This window comes from Denticeps clupeoides, unplaced genomic scaffold, assembly GCF_900700375.1.
Source record: "Denticeps clupeoides unplaced genomic scaffold, fDenClu1.1, whole genome shotgun sequence".
Taxonomy (NCBI): Eukaryota; Metazoa; Chordata; class Actinopteri; order Clupeiformes; family Denticipitidae; genus Denticeps; species Denticeps clupeoides.
In genome coordinates, this window is record NW_021630083.1 from 67,501 (window position 1) to 90,508 (window position 23,008).

At 43.1% G+C, this 23,008-nt stretch overlaps 1 protein-coding gene across 1 annotated transcript; it reads left to right on the top strand.

Annotated features, from left to right (window-relative positions):
- Positions 1 to 6,249: 6,249 nt before the first annotated feature.
- Positions 6,250 to 22,327, top strand: LOC114782487 (complexin-1-like). The gene is made up of 4 exons (XM_028968381.1): positions 6,250 to 6,420; positions 7,269 to 7,371; positions 19,340 to 19,515; positions 19,590 to 22,327. Exons 2-4 carry the CDS (start codon positions 7,341 to 7,343, stop codon positions 19,785 to 19,787), a joined length of 405 nt encoding a protein of 134 aa, XP_028824214.1. The 5' UTR covers positions 6,250 to 6,420; positions 7,269 to 7,340; the 3' UTR covers positions 19,788 to 22,327.
- The last annotated feature ends 681 nt before the right edge of the window (positions 22,328 to 23,008 follow it).

Consider the following 23,008-nt stretch of genomic DNA (forward strand, 5'->3'; position numbering starts at 1 on the left):
CCACAGTCCAGGGCTTTGATCTCTGCTAAATGATGCTGTTTGATGATTGGTTCTCGAGTGACTCTCTGCAACATAGCTAATGGAAATATTTAAGAATGATCCAACTCTGGATCCTCTTCACCAAGGGTGGTAGTAGCCTAGTGGGTAACACACTCGCCTATGAACCAGAAGACCCGGGTTCGAATCCCACTTACTACCATTGTGTCCCTGAGCAAGACACTTAACCCCGAGTGTCTCCAGGGGGGGACTGTCCCTGTAACTACTGATTGTAAGTCGCTCTGGATACGGGCGTCTGGTAAATGCTGTAAATGTAAATGTAAATGTTCACCAGCACTGGACCGTTCAGGACCATGATCTACTGGTGGATCAGGACCATGAGTACATGCTGGTCTGTGCTGGTTTTGCATCTGGAAGGTCACATGACCCTCCGTGTTGGGTTGGGGTCACTGATGTCGTGAACCCCACCATCCAGCCAGATTCCCTCTTTTTGCTAGTCTGCATGTAGACGCTCAGTATGAATGGAAATTGGGCTGCGGAGGTAGGAGCTGTTCGCTCATTAGCGTCTCTGTAAAGGTCAGCGTATGCTTAGCCTCTGGCCATCACCGCAGGAGATGGGTTTGTTTGGGGAAACACCCCTGGGGTTGGTGGTCAGATATCATTTGCTGGCTAATTGGCCAGTGAGCTCTGGCTGGGTTAATGGTGGGAGGACGAAAGCGAGACGACAGCAAGATGGAGCGTCCTGGTCCATCACACTACCTGTAGGGGTGCAATTACACACACACAACATACACCCATACACACACACACACTCACACACACAACATACACACACACATGCTCTCTCACACATACAACATACACCCATACACACACACACACACACACACTCACACACACAACATACACAAACACACTCACACAAAACATACACACACACACTCACAACATACACAAACACACTCACACAAATCATACATATACACACACAACATACACACACACATAACATAAACCCATACATACACACACAAGACAAACACCCATACACACACACTCACACAAAACACACACACACACACATACATACACAAAACATACACACACATAAACACACACACATGCTCACTCACACATACACACACACACGCTTTCTCTCTCACACACACACACACAACATACACACACACGCTCTCTCACACACTCACACACATATACACACACACACACACCCAATTCCGCTCAGAAACTGATATTTTTGTCACCATGGAAACAAAATAAATAATATTACAGATAAGTTATTCATGAATAATAATACATCTGTGATCAGTAATTAATTTGTTAAAGAAGATCAACATCATTAATTAACTGATTTGTTTGTTTATTGGTTATATTTTATTTTTATTGGAGGATGGTCGAGTGTCACTGTCCTGACTCGGGGGGGGGGGGGGGGGGTAACCTGGGCCCGTTTTACATAGATGATTTCTTATGGAAGGAAGTGAAGAGACGTCATTGTGATACAGCAGCACAGCGGCACGGTGACACGTGTCCTCTGTATTTAACCATCACCCTTGGTGAGCAGTGGGCACCATGACAGGCGCCCGGGGAGCAGTGTGTGGGGGACTGGACCTTCATCAAGGGGACCTCGGTGGCACCTTGGCAGTTCGGGATTCGAACCCGCAACCTTCCTTAACCACTAGACCAACACTCACACCTGTGTTGTTGTGTTGTCCTCTGCCATGTTTCCCGCCTTGAATACTGCATAGTGCAGCTACTAGATCTTTTATGATCCTCAGTGGCCCTGGTGCATTATGGGCCTTCTGAGGTGACCAGGTGAGAAGGAAGAGAAGCTGAACTCTGTGTTTGAGGTAATTAGAACACACTTCATGTAATACAGCAGGAGGTCCAGTGACAAAAATTCTCTCTCTTTTTACAGGCCAACCATAAAAAAGATCTCAGCCATCCCAGGTCCTCCTGTTCTCCACAAACCATCTGAGAACGCAGAGAGAACCCCCATCTTCCCGGCTAAAATCCTGTCCGATCCACCCCAACCTCAAAGATGCATACGTCCTGTATATTCTGCATGACTGTGCAGAATGGATTATAGATTATAGATTATAGTGTCATGCGGTGTGTTTGCGTGAGAGGGAATTTTTGGTGAATTTCCAGAATTTGTAAAATGATTTGATCAGTTCACACCTGCAGGTATATAGCATTTTATGAGTATATATTTGAGGCAAATTTAGTCCTATTTTAAATGAGTTATGTAAAATGCATGTTGTAGAATGGATCACCTGATACTGGTGTAGTGGGTAACAAAGTCCCAGGTTCAAATCACACTTCGTGTCCCTTGGGAGGACACTGAACCCTGAGTGTCTCCAAGGAGGGACTGTCCCTGTCACTACTGCTTGCAAGACGCTCTGGATAAGGGCGTCTGGTAAATGCCGTAAATGTAAATGTACCTGATAACTTGTTCTGACAGCTCCATCTAGTGGCGCTTCCTTACACACACACACACACACACACACACACACACACAAACACAGTATTACAGAATCAATTGTATAGGATGAAGTTCATTCTGAATCTCATATGAGCAACAGTGTGAATCATGGACTAATGAAATGTGTTCAGACCTGAAAAACAGTGTGTGTGTGTGTGTGTGTGTGTGTGTGTGTGTGTGTGTGAAGTTGACTGTGTCAGTGCAGGATGCCACGCACCCTCATTATCGCCACAGTTTCCCAAATCAAATGGCGGCGGTCACCCAGCGGTGGGACGCTAATGAGGCAACAGGCACCGGTTCTCCACCAGTTCTCCGGTTCTGAGCCCACCACCCTAACATCCACAGACAGACAGAAAGGAGCTAATGACACCACGATGTCCTCAGGTCCTCCTCTCAGCTGAGGGTCCTCTGGTGCTGCTGCAGAACTGATAGGAAGCGAGGTGGCGCTGCTAAATTCCAGTCATGATGTGGTTTGATGAGGAATCAGCGGGGCGTCTGAGCCACCGTCTCACACTGAGAGAGTCAGACCACATCAACATGGTCAGATGAGCAGAAGAACGAGAGAGACAGACAACGAGAGGAAAACCGGCATTACTTCACTTATTAATCCTTAATCTGAATTTTGGGTGATGGAGTGTGGTGGATGGAACATTGAACATGTGACCCCTCCCAGATTAAAAACCCCGGTGTGTGGGGTTAGACCTTCTGCTCAGCTCAGTGAGATGTGATTGGTCAGGTCATTATAATGTGACACCTATCCTGGGAAGATCATTAGCGCTGCGCTATGGCGAGCGGCGGGTCGGGGCACGAATCTCCGACACGTTTTTAATTTGCGGCCCCCGAGGTGGGAATTCGCCGCTCTCGATGCCAGAACACGGACCACCCTACACCGTTACCACGGAAACACACCTGACTGGACCACTAATGTAGACTCACAACACGCAAGATGAAAATGTGTCTGTATGATGAGTGGGTGGAGCCTCATTAGACTGTGGGTGGGTCTCGTGGCTCGGCGTGGTTCCTGAATACGCCTCCCGGGTTCTACTCTCAATAAAAAGTTGTAATTATTACTACACAAAGCTGTATTCATGTTTATTATTATTTTCTCAAAATGATCCAGCAGAAAAAAAACAAGGAAAAAACTGGCTGGTGTGTAGAACCGAACAATTAATAAAAAGATCAACAAAAAGGCAGTGAAGTGATTTTGTTTGTGAAACACTGCAGCACAGCACATGATGACACGGTGAAACGTGTCCTCTGTATTTAACCATCACTCTTGGTGACAGCGTGTGGGGACGGGACCTTCATCAAGGGGACCTTCTGATTACGGGGCCGCTTCATTAACCGCTAGGCCATCACTGCCCCCCACCACTGCCCTCTATGCACAATAATATATTCAATAATAGGTGAGGTGGTCAGGTGTGAAATTGTGGATTTTTTACTTTAAACATGGCTCAACCAATCAGATGTTAGAAGTGGAACTTGCCACTTTCTAACCTCCATTAATCCAGTAAGATATCTCATTTAACACGTCCGCCACTGTAATTCAAGGCCCAGTTGCCGTAGAGATGGTTGAGTGAACGACGCCTGGTAATAATCTGCTGCCATTTCATTTTTAATCTACTGAACAATGTTGGCATTCAATTTCTACCTCTAATTGGTTCCTGGACCCCAGACACGCCTGCCACTGATTGGAGAAAGCAGGGCTACAGCAGGGCGTGGCTACAGCAGGGCGGAGCTACAGCAGCGAGAGACTCTGCCGGTGGGAGAGACTGATGCTGATTATATTATTCAGGACGTAAGACGTGTGTGTGTGATGGGATGTGTAATTGTGTATGTGTGTGTAAGTGAAATTGTGTGTGTTGGTGCTCGGTCCAGGAAGCATTTTTAATAAAGTGACCCCAGCGGACGCAGCATTATCGCTACAGACCTGCGTTACTGTCTTATAAAAGCCAGCGAGACGCCAGGCTGTGGTCATGTGACCCATCAGATGACCATTAATCAAGACCTAAATCGTATCATCATGTGGAAGATTTTCTGTAAATGATGATCCACCTCCATCTTCTGACATGTTGGATGATGTGCGTGTGACTGCCAGCGGCAATTTGATTTGTTCATTTTCATAATAACAGGAAATTAATCATATCCCTGTAAGGAATGCCAGATATTGACCTCTGACCCTTTTGGAATAAACCAGGACATTGTCCAGCTGCTGCAGTTCCTGTGAAGACGTGTCTACATCAGATCCAGATGTAAACAGGTCTCTGATATGGAATATTAGACTCCATAAAGAGATGTTTTTATTGTAACGTGTCCCAGCAGATGGGAGGATTTATGAAGCTTCTCCCCCACACGCCGTCCTCTGGAGTCTTTTTAGAAGTGTACGTGTCTAAGTGTGTGTGTGTGTGTGTGTGTGTGTGTGTGTATGAAACACCTCCAAATGTCAAGTGTGAAATTCCCAGCGCGATGGGAGACGCCGGTGGTGAATCATCTCCCGGGTCTGGTGGATCCAGCGCGGGGGCTGGAGAACCGTGAACTTCCTCCTGTTTCCTCCTCAACAAACCAACTGTGAATTTCAAATAGAGACAAGTCAAAAACCGGCCTGCCTGCGGCCACTTTATTAGAAATACCTGCCTGCTATGGTGTTGAGTTTCAGAGAGTTGTTCAAGCAACACACACACACACACACACACGGTTCAGGCACCTTTAATGCCAGTAGAACTGGGTAAGAGAAGCTCTGCAGATCCTCCTTCCTGTAGAAAGTGCTCCGGTTGTAATAAGTCCATTTATGATGTGTGAGGGTGTGAGAGAGGGTGTTTGTATGAGTGTGTGTAAGAGTGTGTTTGTGTGTGGGTGCATATGTGTGTGAGAGTATGTATGTGTGAGTGTGTGTGAGAGTGTGTGTGTGTATGTTTGTGTGTGTTAGTGTGGATTTGTGTGTGTGTATGTGTGTGAGAGTGTGTGTGAGTGTATGTGTGTGTTAGTGTGAGTATGTGGGTGTGTTAATGTGTGTGTATGTTTGTGTGTGTGAGAGTGTATGTTTGTGTGTGTGTTAGAGTGTGTGTGTATATGTGTGTGTATGTGTGAGTGTATTTGTGAGTGTGAGAGTGTGTGTGAGTGTATGTGTTAGTGTGAGTATGTGGGTGTGTTAATGTGTGTGTATGTTTGTGTGTGTGAGAGTGTATGTTTGTGTGTGTGTTAGAGTGTGTGTGTATATGTGTGTGTGTGAGTTAGTGTGTGTATGTGTGAGTGTATATGTGAGTGTGTGTATGTGTCTGTGTGTGTGTGTGAGTGTATGTGTTAGTGTGAGTATGTGGGTGTGTTAATGTGAGTGTGTGTGTGTGTGTTAGTGTGTGTGTATGTTTGTGTGTGTGTTAGAGTGTGTGTATATGTGTGAGTGTGTGTGTGTGTGTGTGTGAGTTAGTGTGTGTATGTGTGAGTGTATATGTGTGTGTGTGTGTGTGTGTGAGTTAGTGTGTGTATGTGTGAGTGTGTGTGTGTGTGTGTGTGTTACTCTGTAAACACGATCCAAGGTCGTGTTGGTGTCCAGGTGTTGTGGACCGTGTGAACCCGCCTGGAAACGCGCGGCGGCGGCGACGTTCCTGCAGGTCGCCGCTTCCTGCGTCGTTAATAATTCAAAGCGTTGGGCGGCTGGGGACGGTGTGTGTGTGTGTGTGTGTGTGTGTGTGTGTGTGTTACTGAGGTTCCCCCTTCATCATCTCCACCGGCCAACCGCGCGCACACACACACACACACACACACACACACACCCCGTCTCTCCCTCTCTCTCCCCCCATCTCTCTCTCTCCCGGTAGGAGGGATGCTGGGAGTCTGGATCTGGACCTGGATCCTGTAGAGACGCCAGACCGACACGCACCGCGGCTGCACTGCGCTTTTCGGGGACAGAAGCGGCGGATCAGGTGAGGATTTCGCCGTTTTTCCGCGTTTCCACCGACACGGCGGCGCGTCCGGCTTTTTATTGTCGCGCAGCCCGCAGCCACATGATCCGACACCCGCGACAGCCAGGACACCCAGAACCTGCAGCTGTAGCGACTTCCCGGAGTCGCACAATGTCGGGCTGCGGCCATCAAAGTTGGAAGTTGGATGTCCGCGGGATGGACGCAGGCTGATGTGACGATGAACCTGAGAACATGAGGATCATCTGGCCACTTGACCTTTGGTGTCCTTGGTAGAAGACGTTACGGTTCTTAAATCTCCCTACAGAGCAGATACAGTGGACATATTTACTCTATTCAAATATATATACCAAACTGATTAAAATAGAGATTTTCATTATGAGAAAACAATGATTAAATGCTAATAATGTAGCAGTGACAGGTGAATCAATCAATTATAAAAACACCAGGTTCTTCTAATCATCAGATTGGAGTGTAATAAAAATATTCCAATTAAATGTTCAATCAAGAAAATGTCTATTTAGGATGTATTTGAACGAGTGGTTTTTATTTTTTAAGGAGCCACGTTTAATTACTGAGCCTTCATTCAATGGGAGTTCAGTATTGAATCTAAAACACAGTGAACGAATCTGAAGCTGTTCCATAACGCGAGCTGATGAAATCAGTCATAATAGCGCTTCAATCAAAACATAGTCATGCAATGGTGACATTACATTTTAACTCATTCTTCTTTCAGTTCTCAGGCCTGAATATTTACAGGCTCTGGTAGAGAGCATGAACTCTGAAAAAAAGCCTCTTTTCAGACGACTGGTGCCTGAAGAGTCTAAGAAACGTCATTTCTCTTCCCCCAGGACCTCCAGCACCTCAGCTGAATGTTATAGCCTGAGAAGAAGAGGCAGGAAAAGGAATTAAAAGCCATCATCATGAATTTTGTAATGAAACAGGCGCTGGGAGGTAAGTCATATTAAATATGATTTTAATCCGCCAAGCTGCATGTTCCCTTATTTTTTTTTAAATGAAGGAGTAAAGAAGTGTATATGCAAACTGAGTGGTTTAAACACACGTAACGCTTCACATGAAGGTTTATATTAATTGTGAGACATTTTAAATGCTGTGCATGTTTATTAATGCTTGTCTGGGGTAGTGTGGATGATAACGGACAATATTTATATAAAACTGCATCGTCTCGACTCATCTGTATGGTAAAGAGGCTGCGTGTTGATTGGTGTTGCAGAGCGTTGCCAGGTTTTGCGCAGTTCAGTAGCTGCATAGACTCGCTTCAGAAAGAACCTGTTACGTGCTGTGGAAATTTTGCAGGGAAAAAAAACATTGAAATTTCAATTAATTTTATTAAAAATTTTGAAATATGCATTCTGTTTGGTGATGTACTCATTCACAGGGGGTACAATTTAGTTGATTCATGCCTTCAGGACCTCCAAACCAGAAGAGCAGTTGTTCTTTTCCACAGCACCGAGCCCTGAGCCGACAGATTTAGATTACGCCCAATTCTGAAACCCTCGTCAATACAAAATGAGCCATGACTCCACCCACGTCTACCCTATATGACCCCATCAAATCACACCAGCCCAGTTTTCAGATGGATCAGATCTCACCACCTCCTTTTATACCAGATGGTTAAGATCTTCTGGTATCCAGGTCTCAACTGATCAGTCGTGGACCTAAATAAAATTTGTCAATTGCTTTTACTGTTTCGGAACATCATATGAGAAAATGACAATAAAACAATAACAGTTACGGTTATTATTACATGTAGCTGTTACTGTACACAGCCTTTACATTAACAGCTGGAACTCCAGGGTTTAGAGTCTCTAATGAAGACGGAATGTAAATATCTCATTTACATATCTCTGGGATATATTAGGAAGATTTGTATTTAAAGCTGTTACTACGTTAATGTGCAGAAGGATGATTAGAAGGCGGAAGTGTGTGAGTTGGGTGTGAGTGTGTAATGTATGAGGTTAATCCGTCAGCATTTACTAAGCACTTCAAACACACCCAGCACACTCAGTGAGCAGAAATCCATAAAATGTGTTTAAATGCACCCATGATGGTGCACGCACACACACACACACACACACACTCAACATATTTCAACTAAGCCTGAAATACACGCACACTTACACAAGACTGCAGCATCAGCACCTTGTAGGACCAGCCCTCTTGAACACACACACACACACACACACACACACACACACACACAGACATACAGCCTGAGAGAGAGAGAGCTAATGCTGTAATTGCCACACTCTTTTCCATAAAGAACACGGTGACCTCCGACTCCACACACACACACACACACACACACACTTCAGAGTGATGGAGGGACTGGGGGAGGGGTGTGTGCGGGTTTCATTAGCTCTGCAGTGAGAGGGAAATGGATTGGACACCAGCGGGTCACACACACTGCCAGCCCTGAAGAACATTTCTGATCTTGGCTTTATGTATGTTGAAATGAGAACGGGAGATGGAATTAATATTCATGATATGTTTTAAAATATTTTCTTTCCAATGAAATTTTTTTTTTTTACATTTTTATTGTTTTTTTATTTGAATAATCACACTCACAGAAAAAACAAAACAAAAATACAAGAACAGATAAATAGTCTGGATTAGCGTTCATATTTTTATTCTACAGTTGGAAACAGCGTTCATAATTTTGGTCTACAGTTGGAAACAGGGTTCATATTTTTAATTTACAGTCGGAAATAACGTTCATATTTTTAGTCTACAATCAGAAACAGCGTTAAAATTTTTAGTCTACAGTCAGAAACAGTGTTCATATTTTTAGTCTACAATCAAAAACAGTGTTAAAATTTTTGTCGACAGTCAGAAACAACGTTAAAAATCTTTGTCGACAGTGGGAAACAGGGTTGTTATTTTTAGTCTACAGTCGGAAACAGGGTTCATATTTTTAGTTTACAGTCAGAAACAGCGTTTACATTTTTAGTCTTCAGTCATAAACAGTGTTCATATTTTTAGTCTACAATCAGAAACAGCCTTAAAAATTTTTGTCGATAGTTGGAAACAGCGTTTAAATTTTTAGATGACAGTCAGAAATAGTGTTAAACTTTTTAGTCTACAGTCAGAAACAGTGTTTATATTTTTAGTCTACAACCAGAAACAGCGTTAACATTTTTAGTCGACAGTCAGAAACAGCGTTAAAATTTTTAGTCTACACTTGGAAACAGGGTTCATATTTTTAGTTTACAGTCAGAAACAGCGTTTACATTTTTTAGTCTACAGTCATAAACAGTGTTCATATTTTTAGTCTACAATCAGAAACAGCGTTCATATTTTTAGTTTACAGTGAGAAACAGCATTAAAATGTTTAGTTGACAGTCAGAAACAGCGTTCATATTTTTAGTCTACAGTCAGAAACAGCGTTCAAATTTTTAGTTTACAGTCAGAAACAACGTTCTTATTTTTAGTCCACAGTCAGAAACAGTGTTCAGTTTCTGAGTTTACAGTCAGAAACAGCATTAAAAGTTTTAGTCTACAGTAGGAAACAGCGTTAAAGTTTTTAGTCGACAGTCGGAAATAGGGTTCTTATTTTTAATTTACAGTCGGAAACAGCGTTCATATTTTTAGTTTACAGTCAGAAACAGCGTTCAGTTTCTGAGTTTACAGTCAGAAACAGCGTTAAAAGTTTTAGTCTACAGTAGGAAACAGCGTTAAAGTTTTTAGTCGACAGTCGGAAATAGGGTTCTTATTTTTAGTCTACAGTCGGAAACAGCGTTCAAATTTTTTAGTCGACAGTCGGAAACAGCATTCTTATTTTTAGTCTACAGTTGGAAACAGCGTTCATATTTTTAGTCTACAGTCGGAAACAGCATTCAGTTTCTGAGTTTACAGTCAGAAACAGTGTTCATATTTTTAGTCTACAGTCAGAAACAGCGTTAAAATGTTTAGTCGACAGTCAGAAACAGTGGTCAAATTTTTAGTTTACAGTCAGAAACAGCATTCAGTTTCTGAGTTTAGGGTCATAAACAACAAAAATATTTAGTTGACAGTCAGAAACAGCGTTAAAATTTTTAGTCGACAGTCAGAAATAGGGTTCATATTTTTAATTTACAGTCGGAAACAGCGTTAAAATTTTTAGTCTACAGTCAGAAACAGCATTCATATTTTTAGTCTACATTTTGGAATCAGCGTTAAAATTTTTAGTTTACAGTGAGAAACAGCGTTAAAATTTTAATCTACAGTAGGAAACAGCGTTAAAATTTTTAGTCGACAGTCGGAAATAGGGTTCTTATTTTTAGTCTACAGTCTATAACATTTATAACATTTAACATTTACAGCATTAATTAGACGCCCTTATCCAGAGCGACTTACAATCAGTATTTACAGGGACAGTCTCCCTGGAGCAACTGAGGGTTAAGTGTCTTGCTCAGGGACACAATGGCAGTAAGTGGGATTTGAACCCGGGTCTTCTGGTTCACAGGCGAGTGTGTTACCCACTAGGCTACTACCACCCTAGTCTACAGTCGGAAACAGCGTTCATATTTTTGGTCTACAGTCAGAAATAGGGTTCTTATTTTTAGTCTACAGTCGGAAACAGGGTTCATATTTTTAAATTACACTCGGAAACAGCATTAAAATATTTTAGTCTACAGTCAGAAACAGTGTTCATATTTTTAGTCTACATTTGGAATCAGTGTTAAAATTTTTAGTTTACAGTCGGAAAACTGTTAAAATTTTTAGTCGACAGTTGGATTAGGGTTTTATTAACAGCGTTAATTTCCTGGAATCAAATCAAATATAGGTCATTGATCAAAATGCTTACTACAACTGAGAACCTGAGGCTTATGATGTACATGGACAATGGAGTCACCGTGAAGGTGGAGCAGTTAGATAAGTGGTGCGGTGTCCTTGGTAGCGGCTGGGTGCAGTGGGACTCCGCTGGGTAAAGTGCGTCATCGTTGGCACACAGGAGGGGCGGCGGCTGCCCAGAACTCTGGGTTCCTGAGAGCTGTCCAATAGGAGCTCAGTGTCAGAGAGATGGAGGAGATTCCTCAAGGTCACCTCACACACAGACACATACAGATAGAAATTGCAAGCTCACACGCATTTCTGTTGTCTGTACAGTATGTGTTTACTGTACATTACGCGGTCTGTACGGGAACCCCAACTACTGGTCATGAAGGGGTGGCCACACACTGAGCTGGAGGTCGGTGCCATCTGCCAAATGGACACGTACATGAGCTCCGTCATAAGACCCAAAAACACTAACACACGTGTGCACAAAACAAGGTTCAATCATGTCCAGTATACACACAATATTTAAAAAAAATATTCTTCACTGTAACACTTTACTTTCCTATTTATTATCTGCACTGCTGCTCTGTGTGGATGTGAAGTTGTTCAGTTTGGACATTATTTTAACCCAATTGTATATGGCAGAGATGACAATAAAGCTCTACTTCACACACACATACACAAACCCCTGCAATGAAACACAATCCCATTTATCAGCAGTGAAAAGTATTTTAGAACCTTATAAGGTTCTAAGGTTATGAGGTCCTTGTCCTCATAATTTAGCCAATGTGAATCCTGGCTTCACCCTTTTCATCAGGTTCCAAGGTTTTGAATTCTGAAGACCGGAAATGGTGGAGCAGTTGTATGAAAATGAAGATTTCTTGATTTCAGGCGTATCAGGCGTGGCGTCTCAGCACCATCTGCCAGGGGGAGATCCCACCTCTCCGGTGCTCAGAGGGGCGTAAAAGTACAGAAAACATCAAAACTCGCCATCGTTTCTCCTTTCCCTTGTGCCAAGCTGCTATTTTGGGTTCCTGCTGGTCTGAGGGCCGCTTGGAATGGGATTACTGGGAGGCGGTTTGTGTTGTGGAGATCTGAAGGCCGGTAATGATCTGTCAACTGGAGTTACGAGGCGAAACCGACAAGAAAAGAGCAGCGTCTCACTTCACTACCTGATGCGGCGGCTGCAGAGTCTCTGATCACCTTCAGAGAACAGGAAGAAGAGAAGCTCTCAGACGTTCTGGATACTTCATAGCTCTGATGAAATCTTGCTGAGTGGGTGATGGGCGTGGCCAGCAGGGTGTGAGCACCTCTTTTCCAATTCAGACTCCATTATTTTCACGTGGAGAGAACTTTGGGGAGATGCTCCTCTGACTGCCTGCAGGAAGTGAACAGTGAAAAACAACAACAGGCCCTCTGAGGTTCCATCTTTTTAGATGTTAACCCTTTCATCTCTTTATCTGTGCTGCAGCACAGCTTAAAAATAAATGGTGTCGCTATAAATCTGTTTTAATCTGTTTATTCTGCTCCAAACACATTCATCAGTCTAATACGCTTTTATTCAGAACAGAGATGATTTTTAGACCCCCGCAACATAATTATGAAGGTCCCTTCACCTCCACATAGTGACTTTTTCTAATCAGATCCACAATGGCAAATAATTCAGTTCAAAGACAGAAACTTTCTGAGTAAATTGCTGCTCTATTTAAGTTCTACAAGCTGAAATAACCATTAATTTATAAATTCAGCTAATTTTCTATTTCCTATTTTCCTTTTAGGCTTATTGCAAAAATAATGAATAATTGAGCTCAGAAATTGCTTTGTTTTGTAAAGGTTGAACATTTTGACTGTAAAATATCGAAGGAACCTCTGTATATGTATATCAATCACCCAATCCTTATTTATATGGCATTTTTTACAGTGCCTAACAAATAGAACAGTGCTCATTATGTATACATGATACATACATATTTACATACATACTTACATACATACACACAGTGCATCACATTTCCCATATTTTTTTATGTTACAGCCTTATTCCAAAATGGATTAAATCGTTTTTTCCTGAGAATTCTACACACAACACCCCATAATGACAATGTTCAAAAATGTTTACTTGAGGTTTTAACAGACCACCAGGAGCTGGCCAGTCGCCTAAACTAAGCAATCAGGGGAGAAGGACCTTAGTCAGGGAGGTGACCAAGAACCCAATGGTCACTCTGTCACAGCTAAAGAGGTTATCTGTGGACAGAGGAGAACCTTCCAGAACAACAAACATCTCTGCAGCAATCCACCAATCAGGCCCTTATGGTGGAGTAGCCAGATAGAAGCCACATGGCAACACGTCTGGAGTTGAATAGCTTTCAGACCATGAGAAACTAAATTCTATGGTCTAATAGACAAAGATTGAACTCTTTGATATGAATGCCAGGCGACACATTTGGAGGAAACCAGGCTCTGTTCCTCACCAGGCCAAAACCATCCCTACAGTGAAGCATGGTGGTGGCAGCATCATGCTGGGGGGATGTTTCTCAGCTGCAGGAACTGGGAGACTAGTCAGGATAGAGGGAAAGATCCTGCATGGAAACCTGCTCCAGAGTGACAACGACCCTAAGCACACATCTCTGGAGAGATCTTACAATATCTGTGAACCAACAGTTTCCATACAACCTGATGCCGTTTGAGAGGTGCTGCAAAGAGGCTGCTAAAAGTGCATCGACAAGGTACTGAGCAAAGGCCGTAAATACTTATGTACATTCGATTTCTCTGTTGTTCTTTTTTCAACATTGTCAGTATGGGGGGTTGTGTGTAGAATTCTGAGTGTGTGTGTGTGTGTGTGTGTGTGTAGTAGCAGTAAAGGTCAAACATCTCCAGAATAGAAAAGAGCTTTACATACAACATACACACACAATCTGAAGCACATATTCTCCCACAGTAAAGACCCAGATTCCACTGCAGCCCTTTTTTTGTTCCTGCGTATCAGAGCTGTGCAGCACACAGAGGTCACAAACACACACCACACACTCCCTCTGGACGTCCAGATAACCAGTGAGGCATGATGGCAGCTGTGAAAAGGCCAGAAAGCAGAAGAAAAGGCTCAATAACCATCAAACAATAATGAAAGGCATTGTGGGTATTCAGGTACACACGTTCACAGTGGGCTGCCCATGACCAGGAGATGCATTCCCTATTTATACACCCATGGAATCCATTGTGTAAAAAATGACTCTGATTGATGGCATGTGGTCCAGGGAGGAGCCTTCTGGGTAATTATCCATCTCAGCGATACACCTCTACTAGCAAGCTTGTGGGTTTGGGACCAGCCTTGTGTAGGTTCAGCTAATGCAATAAAAAAATTAAAAATTATAGTGGTCCTCCAGTTGACCGCTGGGGACCTTCAGACACATCATTTACATTTACATTTACAGCATTTATCAGACGCCCTTATCCAGAGCGACTTACAATCAGTATTTACAGGGACAGTGTCCCCCTGGAGCAATTTAGGGTTAAGTGTCTTGCTCAGGGACACAATGGTAGTAAGTGGGATTTGAACCCGGGTCTTCTGGGTGTTACCCACTAGGCTAGTACCATCAAAATCAAATAAGCCTGTGTTGGCATCTTCCAGGGTGTTAGCATCCTCCACATATTGTAGATATGTAATTAACATATTACTTAACTGGTTGGATCAAAGAAAATCTTGCATGGTCAGAGCAGTTTAGGGGGACAGACAAAATATCAGGCAATTTGTATTAATGTTGGATGTAAATCCGTAAAAAGAACTCAAAGAGAAGCTCTTAGTAATAAAAATACGGATGCCTCCATTCTCCTGAGGATGAATGCATCTTCTTGAAGTAATTGCTTTTTGTACGCTATGCTTGAAATATATTTACAGAATGCTGAGCGCGATTTTTGATGTTAATTCTTACAACAAAGAAACAATTTGGGGGCCAAATTGTCCCAAAAACTGGGAAGGTGTCCAGGTCCAGAGTGTAAGATTTGGTGGTCAAGGGAAAAGTGGATGGATGGAAAAGAGAGACAGAGCGACTGGGCTGAGATAGAAAGAAGAAAAAATCCATCATAAAAATAAACTAATTTCATCATAAACTTAACCCTTAATAATGAACTTAACTGGAGACACTCAAGGTTCACAATAAGCACAGCAGACGCTCACACAGATAGTGTCAGTTTCACCATGAAGCATAAAGGTTTATTTTCCAAGTGAGCGGAACATAATGTAGATACACACACTCACACACACACACACACACACACACACACACACAGCATCAGCTGCAGCCACTATCAGTTTCACCCTGCAGGATAGAGATTACTTTTCTAAGTGAGTGAACCGCTACACATAATGGCAGTGTACACAGATGGGTGTGTTGTGTGTGTGTGTGTGTGTGTGAGAGAGAGAGACAGAGAGAGAGAGAGAGAGAGACTGCAGGGCATTGGCCTAATCTGTATAGGTCAGCAAACATTTAACAGATTAGCCACAATGCTTTGGTTTTGGGCAAGTGACTCAAACTTGACACTAACACACACTGAGGTCCTCAAACTGCAGTTCACACCACACACACAGCCTATGGTGACGTGGAAAAGGTCTTCAGAGACAGCAGAGAATCTCTCTCTCACTGTCCTTCAGGCAGCAGGACAGATGTCCAAATCTCCACACATCACCATTCACACGATCCTCAGATATACATCACCTCTACTCATACTGCTCAGACGTGGAAGATGTTCTGCTCATCTTGAAATGAAGGATGACCATTTACTCCTGTCAAAAGGGAAGCCCCTCCCACTAAACCGAACAAGATCGTCCACTCATGGTCATTCAGAGAGTGTGATGTATGTGTGTGAAAGTGAAGTCATTTTCATTGCAGCACAGCACACAGTGTCACAGTGAAACGTGTCCTCTGTATTTAAACATCACCCTTGGTGAGTAGTGGGCACCATGACAGGCGCCCGGGGAGCAGCGTGTGGGGACTGGACCTTCATCCAGATGACCTCAGAACCGGCAACCTTCTGATTCCTTAACCGCTAGGCCACCACTGCCCCCGGTGTGTGTCATTCATCCACTCAATTAAAAGTGAATTTACACTCATAATTAATAATGCATATTTCATTATCCTCATTAGAATAACATCTAAAATGTCATCTGTCTCTGCATCTTCCGAGTTCTGCTTTTCTCTGCTGTCCGGCTGTTCAGGGCGGGGGTGGAGTCTACAGGAGAACAGAATCGGGGTCACTGTTAGCAACCAGACACAAAAAAATGCTGCTTTAGCTCCCGGGCAAGAGCACTCTAAATCCTGCCGCTTCCCTGGAGGACTGCACAGAAAGTCAAAGTGAAAGAGAGATGAGAGCGAGTGGAGATCACAGTGTTTGGACTGGATGATTCATTCCTTCTGTTCTCTATGGCGACCTTCAGCTCAGTAGTGGAGAGTAACGACCTTCACACACAGAGAAGGACCTCAGATGAGTACAGACTGAGTAAAGGGAATGTCCTCAACACGTCCTCCTGTACTATACCCCTCTACACGGACCTCAGATGAGTACAGACTGAGTAAAGGGAATGTCCTCAACACGTCCTCCTGTACTATACATCTCTACACGGACCTCAGACGAGGACAGACAGAGTAAAGGGAATGTCCTCAACACGTCCTCCTGTACTATACATCTCTACACGGACCTCAGACGAGGACAGACAGAGTAAAGGGAATGTCCTCAACACATCCTCCTGTACTATAATCCTCTACACAGACCTCAGACGAGGACAGACAGAGTAAAGGGAATGTCCTCAACACGTCCTCTGGTACTCCTCTGGTACTATAATCCTCTACACGGACCTCAGACGAGGACAGACAGAGTAAAGGGAATGTCCTCAACACGTCCTCCTGTACTATACCCCTCTACACGGACCTCAGACGAGGACAGACAGAGTAAAGGGAATGTCCTCAACACGTCCTCCTGTACTATACATCTCTACACGGACCTCAGACGAGGACAGACAGAGTAAAGGGAATGTCCTCAACACGTCCTCCTGTACTATACTCCTCTACACAGACCACAGACGAGTACAGACTGAGTAAAGGGAATGTCCTCAACACGTCCTCCTGTACTATACCCCTCTACACGGACCTCAGATGAGTACAGACTGAGTAAAGGGAATGTCCTCAACACGTCCTCCAGTACTATAGTCCTCTACACAGACCTCAAACGAGTACAGACTGAGTAAAGGGATTGTCCAACACGTCCTCCTGTTCTATACTGCTCTACACAGACCTCAAACGAGTACAGAATGAGTACAGTGATGTCCTCAACACGTCCTCATCTACTATACATCCTCCTCCTGTTCTATACTCCTCTATACAGACCTTAGATGAGTACAGACTTGGCACATTCATCATTCATGGGTAGTACAGACAGATCTCAGGACAGTACTCATTTAAAGTGTCTTTCTAGGTACAGTGTACACTTTTCCAGAGAGGGTGGTCATGTGAGATACCTTTTATCATGAAACCAGGAACTACCAAAAAAACTACAACGTCATGATTGTCACATGACCTTAAAGGAATATTTCTGTAGTCCAAACATGCTGACCATAACACAGGTGTGGCTACCACTGCTGAGTCTCCAGTATGTGAAACATCAGTCCATTCATCTACTACAGTCTACATGCTGACTGTGTTAAAGTCCTGCGTGCACCGTCTCTGTCTCTTCCGTCCGGAACTTTCCAGCCGGCGATTATCCCAACGTGGAGCAGATCTTCCATATTCATGAGCAGCTGCTGCAGGAAACCAGGGAATTTAAATCCTTTCTTATGAGATAATTTGTCCACTTTCTTTAGAGACTATTAGGAGAAATGACAGTGGTGGCCTGGACAAGTGGGCAGTGGTGGCCTAGCGGTTAAGGAAGTGGCCCCGTAATCAGAAGGTTGCCGGTTCGAATCCCGATCTGCCAAGGTGCCACTGAGGTGCCACTGAGCAAAGCACCGTCCCCACACACTGCTCCCCGGGTGCCGGTCATGGTGCCCACTGCTCACTCAGGGTGATGGTTAAATGCAGAGGACAAATTTCACTGTGTGCACCGTGTGCTGTGCTGCTGTGTAGCACTTTTTTCTGTAGTTCTGTGTAAACTGATATAATGTATATTTACGCCCAGATTCTGTAGTTCTTTTAAACGTTTGAATGAGTGTGTTGTACATGCACACTACAACATTGTGTGTATTGACGTAGAACGTATTACGTGATTGGATGGTGGTATATGCGGGTGGTGTGTCGGTGGTGGGCGTGGTCTACGATCAACATTTACAGCATCATTAATGCACTGTTTACGTATCAGCTGCCTCCGTCGCCAAGTTTTAACTCGGAGTCCAAGTCACTCGTCCAGATACCGACTTTATCATTCACACCCTCTCACCCCCCACCCACACGCAGCACCTTCTAATGCGACGATGATGAAGAAATGTCTGCATGCGCTCCTGCTAATTAGCTGCGGTAGCAACGTGTTGCTGAGGTCTGGGCTCATTAGTGGGTTGGAGGTGGGTGGATGAATGCGTTAAACTACAGACAAATCATAAACAGGAAAAGCAGGAGAGAATGTTCTAGACTAGTCGCCCAGCAGGATCTGTGGGCAGATTTCAAATTAGTGTTAAATATTTGCAGTTCAAGGGTGGATGCAAGATTTACTGATGTGACATCAGCAGTTTCTCACAGAGCTCCACCCACATCCATCATAAACAGGGCTGGATGGGGCAGGGAGGGATGAACTGGGCTCCTCTTTCTAATGACTATTGATTTCTGGGTTTAATATACGACCTGGTGATGACAGAAAACACACACACACACACACACACACACACACACACACACCTCCCATCTGATTCCTTTTCTGTATACGTGTGCGTTTGTTTAGTCATCTCTAGCTGCACAGGTGTGTGTTCTGCTGCAGAAGTAAAATCTGAGGACTGTGAATTCATTTTCAGGTTCTGCTGAAACATGTGGACTGAGTGGAAATGAGTGAATGTGAGGATGAAGATGCTGGCCATGTAATGGGATATGACGTGGTCCTCCTGACCTGAGACCTTCTCACACACTGTGTTCAGGAGAAGTCTTCCACTGATCTCGCGTTTTCTGAACAGGGGCCACCAAAGACATGGGGAAGATGCTGGGAGGAGAGGAAGAGAAGGATCCTGACGCGGAGAGGAAAGAGGAGGAGAGGCAGGAGGCGCTACGGCAGCAGGAGGAGGAGCGGAAGGCAAAATATGCCCGGATGGAGGCAGAGCGAGAGTCCGTCCGCCAGGGCATCAGAGACAAGGTGAGGAAAGAAGCGAGGAGTCGTGACCTTTGACCTGTGGCCCTACTCATGCGTCTTATTAAACTTGGTTTCAGTACGGCATCAAGAAGAAGGAAGAGAAGGAGGCAGAGGCTCAGGCTGCAATGGAGCAGGCGTCTGAGGGCTCGCTGACCCGCCCCAAGAAGGCGGTGCCAACCGGGTGTGGCAACGACGACGAAGAGGAAGAAGGCATCATGGACACGGTGATGAAGTTCCTGCCGGGTCCGCTGGCAGACATGTTCAACAAAAAGTAACGCCTGGGTTACTTAGCAACCATCTAATTAACATAATATTTACATAACCACCACGCCCCAAAGCTCACCAACTTCACTACATTTATGGTGATGGTATCAGCCACCACACCGTAACATTTATCTTCAACTGAGTATTTCCTGAGAAAAATTCAACGCCAAAATGTCCCTGGTGCTCAAGTCTGAATTCAGACTGAGACCAGTGAGAAATTAATTATGATCTTTTCTGATTACTCTCAAATCTAATATATATATAAATATTATAATTATAATTTGAGGGAGTGGTCTATTATTAAAAGTTTTATGGTATACTATACTATATATTATTTTGCAATATGACACAATGTTTTATTTGTATCCCAAAATATGACACAAATGTCAGGTTTGTCAGACTCCAGTCGAAAACTCATTCATGCTGCAAATCATTTTTTTGTAAATATCTTGAGTATCGTAATATATTATTATTATGATATATAAAAGAACAAAGATTAAAAGCCATAATTTTGACTTGGAAAATTCTCCAAATCATAAACACGTTTGGAAGGTTTGTTGTTTTCTTTTTTTACTGATATCATCACACAAAGATATTATCAACTGTCAGTGTTAAAATGTTATAATCACTGCACATGAATCCATAAAGAAGAACCCGGTAATGGTGAACATTTCTCCACAGCATGTATGTGCAATTGTAAGTTATTGCAGTATGATGTGTGTGAAATCATTTGTTTTTTAGGATGAAATACATGAATATTTAAGGCAATAATTCTTGATTTTTTTGGTCTAGATGCCGTTCTTATTTGCTCATTGTGAGTTATAAAGCTAGCGTGCACCTGTTACATTTTCTAGACATTTTACATTCACAGTTTTGAGTGATCTTTTACATTTTATAATATAACATTTGAATATTGATTCTGATAATTAACTGCCAAACAAAAGGTTGAGAGAAATGAATGTTTGTTTATTGGTTATGTTCTGCCAGTTGTAGTGTCCCCATCATAGTTATCGTAAAACTCTTACTGTTGCTGTGGAAAACTCACAGCCAATCAAAACCAAGCAGTTGGTTTCTGATTGGCCGGTGCCTTGTTAGGTTACTGAGAGTAAATCCATTGGAGCTACAGGCCAGGGTATTTGTGGTAATGTAGCTGTAAATATTAGCTGTGCATGATTTACTAAACTCAACTAAAGGCTTCATTTTAATGGTGCCAAGCAACATTAATTCTTGACACAGGAGACATGATCACGAGCTGGCCGGTTCCCACTGGCTCAGGGTTCTCCTGTTCTTGATGTGGAGAACATGTCGCCTGCATAGCACCAGGAAAATAAAACCTGAAACGCGGTCAGACAGCGACAAACGTGCAATATTCGTTTTTCAAATGAAGTTGTTGTGTGTTGCTGCAAAATCAGCACAAACAGACAATCTTCATTTCTACGTGTTCATCTTAACTTGTGTGTGTGTGCGTGTATGTCTGTTTTACCAGACTGAAAAATGTATTTTCCTTTATTTTCATGTCATTCTTTGCAGTTTGGTAATTTTATGCACTTTTCAGTTTTGAGAATTTGACCATTATTGCTTTCATTTTGATGGTTGGCCAAATAGTCATAAATCTAAAATTTCCAGAAGTAAAATATTTTTACACTGCTCAGTGCGTGGATATCCACAGCTACAGGCTGCCATATTATAAACATTCCATTCAGAGAACATTCCAGAAACGGATTCTGGAATACAGCTGGTCCAAAAGAAGCAGCTGCTGCCAACCACCCAAAAATATTCGATAACGGTGAATATTTGACTGTTCAGCACATTATTCTATACAGACCCCGCCTTACAGATAATGTTAAAGCACACATCCAGATCGACATCATTTCTATCAGCAGTCACTGGTTAAATGCCATGATAACCATTCTTAACCAGGACGACTGGCCCAACACACTGCCTCTCATTTACAGTTAGTTGCCCATAATCTACATAATCCTGAATAGAAGCTACAAGCTAGCCAGTACTGATTTCGCCTTTAAAGAACTGAATATGAATGATTTTCTACTTGCTCTTAGCGTTTATGTTTTTAACAAGCTGATTTCACTAAGAAGTAAGATATCTGATCGACATGGTGACCCCAGAACCACACTGGCGGGTCAGCATGGTGATACGTTGACTTTATTGTAGGATCAGCGGTAGGAGAAGTGAATAGAAAATCGCTGTCGCTCTTTTTTGAACTGCTTCTTCAACGTGGATTTAATGGCTGTATTTAATGTCTTCTTCTCTGCATCGTCTTCCTGCGTGTTTCCTCCTTCTGATCCAGGCTGTGGTGTGTTTCTGTCTGTAGGTTTTTCTGTCGTCTGGTGAATGTATTCAGAGATTTGTGTTCTTTATTTATTTCTTCTCACCCCTCTCTCTGGTTCTCTTTTGTGTGCATGCATACACTGTGTGTCGTATTTCAGTGTCCTTTTGTGTGATCACTGCATGATTACAGATTTGAGACTGTATCACACCCTGAGAGGGAAAAAACATGGAAATCACAGAGAATAAAGTGATTTCTTACGGACGCTGTCTCCATAGTCATTTTTCTGCTCCTCTCCAGAGCAAATAACGTCCATTAGGAAAGTACTGTACAACACAATTATTATCAGTGTTTATCTACAACTGCTCCCATGTGTTCACATGCATCATATGACTGTACAATGCTCCACATTTTCTAATAAATTAGGAATGACTTGACTGTTAACCATCTTGAAACTGTGTAATATGGCAGTTTTCCTTTCAGCAGTACTAAAAACTGACTACTGCTACTACTACTAATACATAACTCCTTTCATATTAATTTAATACAGATAAGATAATAACAGCCACCACAATGTCATACAGTTATAAACCACTCATAAAGCAAATATTTACCATTCACGGTTGGTTGGGGTTCCTCCGCCCTTCTCACCTCGGACCCCTGACAGCCGACATGCTTCTCCAGCAGACCGCCTTGCATGATACGGTGATAACCATCTTTTAATCACTTAACCTCTCCTCCATCTTGGTTTCAGCGTCACTTCAACACTTCACGCAACAATGCATCACAGCTAAACTGAACTTTTGACTGTGGTGTGCATAGAAGAAGCTTTATATGCCAATAATTATATTAACATTTATCTGAAATGCCTTTGTTCTTCTGACATCACTTTACTTCATAATGGAGGACACTGACTAGCAATAGAAATATTGTCAAAATTTGTCC